The sequence below is a fragment of the Clupea harengus genome, unplaced genomic scaffold (genome assembly GCF_900700415.2).
Source record: "Clupea harengus unplaced genomic scaffold, Ch_v2.0.2, whole genome shotgun sequence".
Taxonomy (NCBI): Eukaryota; Metazoa; Chordata; class Actinopteri; order Clupeiformes; family Clupeidae; genus Clupea; species Clupea harengus.
The window spans coordinates 60,001-66,624 of record NW_024879588.1 but is presented as its reverse complement, the minus strand read 5'-3'; the positions used below and the strand labels follow the sequence as shown (position 1 = coordinate 66,624).

At 37.4% G+C, this 6,624-nt stretch overlaps 1 protein-coding gene across 1 annotated transcript in view; it reads left to right on the top strand.

The window, feature by feature from the left end:
* The first annotated feature begins 6,300 nt into the window (after positions 1 to 6,300).
* Positions 6,301 to 6,624, top strand: part of LOC122129078 (E3 ubiquitin-protein ligase TRIM35-like) — a 2,522-nt gene continuing 2,198 nt past the window's right edge. Inside the window, exon 1 of the mRNA XM_042704114.1 lies at positions 6,301 to 6,624. This exon is cut by the window's right edge and continues 81 nt beyond it. Coding sequence (XP_042560048.1) covers positions 6,301 to 6,624 — 324 coding nt within the window.

The window sequence follows — 6,624 nt, the reverse complement described above, 5'->3', positions numbered from 1 at the left end:
GTGCGTTCTTTTGTCCACCCTATCTTTCGCTAGCTAGTTAGTCTAGCTTTGGCAGAAATTATTTTGTATGTGATAACCTAATACATACAGAACAAGCCATTATAAATTAAATTGGCCATTTAGAAGTTTGTCTGTTTTCACTATCTGGATTTGTAAAAAAAAAAAATGTTATATCTTTGATATTCTTTCATCTTCCTGGGCAAGCTCTGGGGGTGTCCAATAGTACCAAATACTTTGGGCACATGATCACAGACACGTTGGAGGATGATGCCGACATGTTCAGACAGAGGAGATCGCTCTATGTCCAAGCTAACATGTTGGTTAGAAAATTCCACCACTGCACATATGATGTTAAAATGTATTTGTTTAGAGCCTACTGCACCCCTCTATACAGCTCCACTCTGGGTGAATTACAAGAAGGAGAGCTTGCGTAAATTGAAAGTAGCCTATAATGACTGTCTTAGGATACTCCTGAAGAAACCCAGGAGTACTAGAGCCAGTCAGCTGTTCTGTAATATGGGTCTAACCACCTTTTTGGCCTTGCTGAGGAACCTTACTTTTAAGTTTATGAGTCGGCTGGACTGATTAATTGATCTGATGACAGACCCTGGCCGCAGCTCCGTCAAGTACACATCTAAGATCTGGGAACACTGGCATGAGTGCCTTTTTTAGCCCTTCTTTCATTGTATATTTATATGTATTTATATGTAATGTATTGATTATATGTATTGTGCATCTTCCATGTGGGCCTTGAGCCTGTAATAAAGTTGTATATACATACATATAGACACCAGGCATGTGTGTGTGATATGCCACCCTTGAATTTCAACTTGCCACCCCATGTAAAATTTTCTAGAATCGCCACTGAACACACTGTCAAATATAGTAACAATAAAGATGTACATTGTAATAGTAAAATGTTGCCTATGGATAGGGATGAGAATTGATAAGATTTTAACGATTCCGATGCCTTATCGATTCCTGCTTATCGATTCGATTCCTTATCGATTCTTTTATCGATTCTTATTGGGCAAGGGGTGAAAAAAAGAGCACAAACGAGTTTATTTACATTCATTTTCTTTTATATAATTTTCTATAATGCTGCACACACTATATACAGTATGTATATACACATAAAAAAAAATTAAATAACCAAAAACATTTATACATATTCCTCTTGAACTTAAAATAAAACTTACATAACTTAAATAAAATGTATTCTGTTTAATTTAAACATGTTCCTAGAAATTAACCTAACGAAAATCTGGGGCATCTACCGTAGTAAAAGGGTGAAAACCTTTCACCACAAACTTAGTCACTGCTCGGTGACATTCGTTGATCCTCTCCTCGGTAATTTTTATTTCCCCCTGCCTCGAAGAAAGGATGGGCTAGAGGTGTACATGACGTGCTAGCTGTAGCCTGTGACCCAGACAGACTACCAGCCTCTGAACCGGTCTGACTCTGAACGTCATCAGCTAAATTGGATGGAAATGGAGATTATCTATATAGTGAAAGCTGGTTTACACAATGAAACAAATGGCACTAACAAAATCGCTGAATTTGCTGAGCTGACATAAAGCCACATTAAGAGGGGAGGCAAACACTACCTCTGCAGTAATGTACTGCGGTCAAGCCAGCCGACACTCGCGTGTCTTCGGTCAAATCAGCCGACACAGAAATTCTACTGCACCTATATACTGATATTTATGGTAAACGCATCCGAACCGCCCAGAACGGGAACGGGGATATTTCAAAGTACAATAAAAACAGTTTGTTCAATAATTCCAGAGTGAGACTGATATGGCTGTTTTCAGGACCTCTCTGACTACCCACACACTCAATATTAGACATTTTTACTGTATAAATTATGATATTTTTTAAAGTAAAGTCAAACATGTGCCCAATCAAATCGGTTCATTTCTGGATATTTCAAAGTACTATAAAAATACTTTTCCCAATAATTCCAGAGTGAGACTGATATGGCTGTGTTCAGGACCTCTCTGACTACCCACACAATTAATATTAGACATTTTGACTGTATAGATTAAGAGATTTTTCAAAGTAAAGTGCAACATTTCTACTGTGGAATACATCATTTCTGGATATTTCAAAGTACAATAAAAACTGTTTGCTCAATAATTCCAGAGTGAGACTGATATGACTGTGTTCAGGACCTCTCTGACTACCCACACAATTAATATTAGACATTTTGACTGTATAGATTAAGAGATTTTTCAAAGTAAAGTCCAACATTTCTACTGTGTAATAGATCATTTCTGGATATTTCAAAGTACTATAAAAATACTTTTCCCAATAATTCCAGAGTGAGACTGATATGGCTGTGTTCAGGACCTCTCTGACTACCCACACAATTAATATTAGACATTTTGACTGTATAGATTAAGAGATTTTTCAAAGTAAAGTGCAACATTTCTACTGTGGAATACATCATTTCTGGATATCTCAAAGTACTATAAAAATACTTTGCCCAATAATTCCACAGTGAGACTGATATGCTTCTATTCCCACTCCTATGACTAGTCCCTTTTCTTGGAATCTCTAACTGTCCTACCCTCTCTTTCAGCCGCACCCATATGTAAAAATCAATCTTGCCTTAGCGATGTCTTGATTTCAATTTATTGATTGCAGCGTGAAAGACTCTCTTTGTATTTGTTAATTATGTTGAGCATTTTGTTTATTATCTTATCCTTTTATAGGGATAATGCTTAGGTTAGATTGGGGTACCCTTTTACACTACAAATAACATTTGTTTTCCTATGAATTATGCTCTGTTCAATTAGTAGTGTTGTATTTTTATAATATTTTTTGAATTGGCACCAACTGTGGCTCCTTTGCTCCCTTCGAGCTTGATTATTTATCACCATTTCACTATTGCAAAACTTGTAAGTACAGGTAATATATAACAAAATACATACATAACGCCAACAATGGAGGAAAAAAATTATTGGGAAAAGTATTTTTATAGTACTTTGAAATATCCAGAAATGATCTATTACACAGTAGAAATGTTGGACTTTACTTTGAAAAATCTCTTAATCTATACAGTAAAAATGTCTAATATTAATTGTGTGGGTAGTCAGAGAGGTCCTGAACACAGCCATATCAGTCTCACTTTGGAATTATTGAGCAAACAGTTTTTATAGTACTTTGAAATATCCAGAAATGATCTATTACACAGTAGAAATGTTGGACTTTACTTTGAAAAATCTCTTAATCTATACAGTAAAAATGTCTAATATTAATTGTGTGGGTAGTCAGAGAGGTCCTGAACACAGCCATATCAGTCTCACTTTGGAATTATTGAGCAAACAGTTTTTATTGTACTTTGAAATATCCAGAAATGATGTATTCCACAGTAGAAATGTTGCACTTTACTTTGAAAAATCTCTTAATCTATACAGTCAAAATGTCTAATATTAATTGTGTGGGTAGTCAGAGAGGTCCTGAACACAGCCATATCAGTCTCACTCTGGAATTATTGGGAAAAGTATTTTTATAGTACTTTGAAATATCCAGAAATGAACCGATTTGATTGGGCACATGTTTGACTTTACTTTGAAAAATCTCTTAATCTATACAGTAAAAATGTCTAATATTAATTGTGTTGGTAGTCAGAGAGGTCCTGAACACAGCCATATCAGTCTCACTTTGGAATTATTGAGCAAACAGTTTTTATTGTACTTTGAAATATCCAGAAATGATGTATTCCACAGTAGAAATGTTGCACTTTACTTTGAAAAATCTCTTAATCTATACAGTCAAAATGTCTAATATTAATTGTGTGGGTAGTCAGAGAGGTCCTGAACACAGCCATATCAGTCTCACTCTGGAATTATTGGGAAAAGTATTTTTATAGTACTTTGAAATATCCAGAAATGAACCGATTTGATTGGGCACATGTTTGACTTTACTTTAAAAAATATCATAATTTATACAGTAAAAATGTCTAATATTGAGTGTGTGGGTAGTCAGAGAGGTCCTGAAAACAGCCATATCAGTCTCACTCTGGAATTATTGAACAAACTGTTTTTATTGTACTTTGAAATATCCCCGTTCCCGTTCTGGGCGGTTCGGATGCGTTTACCATAAATATCAGTATATAGGTGCAGTAGAATTTCTGTGTCGGCTGATTTGACCGAAGACACGCGAGTGTCGGCTGGCTTGACCGCAGTCTCAATGTAGGGGGCTGAAAATGGAAGATTCTATAGCCAAGCTAGCGTAGCTATATGCTACGTTTAATAATGGATTAAAAGACGATATGCTCAGTTTAATAATGGGTTGACACGAAAACGCGAACGTTTGCTGATTGCTGAACACACGCCCTCCGATAATTAACACCGTTACGATCAAACATCTCAAAACTGGACTTTCAATCCAAACGTGAAGTGATCAATAATGGGAGACCAATGCCGGAGCTAAAATGTATGCTTCAAACGAAGGGACATAAGATAACTTGATCGACTACACACAATAAAGGCAAATTGCTTCACACAGTGAGTGGTTGTGATCACTTTGGAAGAGTTTACCTTGGACAGAAAGAGATGAAGCGCCGACATTAGCTGAGCTGCTGCATGCATCGAAGACATGACATTCCTGTAATTGAATTCCATGCTGTGTGTTCAAATGCTTATTCATATTTGTTGTATTTCCTCCCTTCGACGAAATGGACTTTTTACACAGGTTACAAGTGGCGTAGGTGTCATTTTTGTCGTGTGAAATAGAGCCAAACTTTAGAACGCTTCTGCCATGTTTGCTGCAGTCTGAAGAAGAAACTAAAAAAGTTTGCGCATGCGCAACGACACAACGGACCGATAGCAGAACCGTTAAAGAATTTGGCTGACGATTCCAAACAATCGGTTCACTAGGAACCGGTTCTAAAAAAGAACCGGTTCTCGATTCTCATCCCTACCTATGGAATGGCTATTTTTCTTAATTAACATGCCGTTTTTTTGTTTCAGGTATAAACTCAATTGACACCTCTGTTTAATAATCTTAGTTTCAAACCTGTGCAACCTTTTCTAATGTTTTGGTGTTGCCACGGGTTCAATGTCGGCAGACAGTAAGATAACTAAAAAACTCAATTTAAACTGGAGAAGGGTGTTGATGGTAACCGTATTTCAAGTCAACCAAGTATTTTGACAGTGAAAACGAAATGTAACGAATTGACTCACAAACATGATTATTTTGTATTAATCTGCCTATGTATTGGTCGAGGGTTAACAGATAATATCAGCAACAGTTGTATTTGAATCTGATTGCAGGTCTAGTTTGAATATCAAGTGTAAAAGGTAAGTAAGGCACAGTCGCTGGCTGTACGGCACTATGTAGCCTAGGTGAATCAGCAAAAACTTTGCTTTTGGACTGGAACAGATGTTCGGTTTATATCGACGTTTCAATGATTAAAAAAACTGAATGAGGAGCTTAAGAAGGGATAAAACAAAAAATATCACGCCTCTAATATTAAGCTTATTCAACTTGCTATTGTTGTGAAGTCTGCGTCATGTACTCGTCATGTCGATACTCGTACTTAACTTCACGGGGTCCTTTGTCAGACACCCGAAAATAAGCAGCCACCAAATAGGTTCCGATCAATAAAGTAGCGGAATGTCACGCTCCGTGGACAAATGAGGACGCGACGCGTTCTGTGTGATCACGTCTATGATAAGTGTACGGACTACTTGCAGAATGATATGAAAGATGCGAATAAGAAGCACAAAACCCGTTGGACCTAAACCTAAATAAATATTGGACCTCCGAATGTTGGGATGGCCAGCTCAATTAAAAATTCAGCGTTCTGAGGAGCTGTATAATAACAAACATTACCACAATGTGCTTGCAGTACATATCAGGTTTTTGCCAGGTAATAACATGTACATGGTTTATGAAGAAACATCGCATTTACCATATCTGGCTAGATAATTAGATACTTCCTCACTGCTAAGCACTCACCGGAGTCCAATCCAGTTGTTTCCAGTTCACTACTTACCATGGGTTAATAAGGGAAGCGAAATGAAAGCAGTTTAGACCAATCAGAAGTCTGAAGTTGATCGAAGGAAAAATCAGGAAATAAACGTTGACGCATTTTACTTTACGTCAGCTATTCTGCCTGTTGTTCGACACTTTTAGTCAGGAGATCTGTTTTAATCTTGAAGCATATGCCATTGTTACTTTACGGACGATAGTGTGATTTACTGAGGTGATTTTTGACGAATAGAAAGTGAAAGTTAACTGTACACATTCAAAGTTTCCAGCGAAAGTGACTGTTTCTGTGAGAGGAGGATGGCATCTAAAAGCTCTCTACCTGAAGAGGATTTCACCTGTCCTGTTTGCTTTGACATTTTCAAGGATCCCGTCCTTCTTTTGTGCGGTCACAGCTTCTGCAAAGACTGCCTTCAGAAGTTCTGGAGAGAGAAGAAATCTAAAGAGTGTCCAGTTTGTAGAAGACAATCTTCATTGGATGAACCGCCACTGAATTTGTCTCTGAGGAATTTATGTGAGTCTTTCCTGAAGGAGAAGAGTCAGAGGGCTTCAGGAGGGTCTGAAGTGCTCTGCAGTCTGCACGGTGAGAGACTCAAGCTGTTCTGTCTGGAGGATAAACAGCCC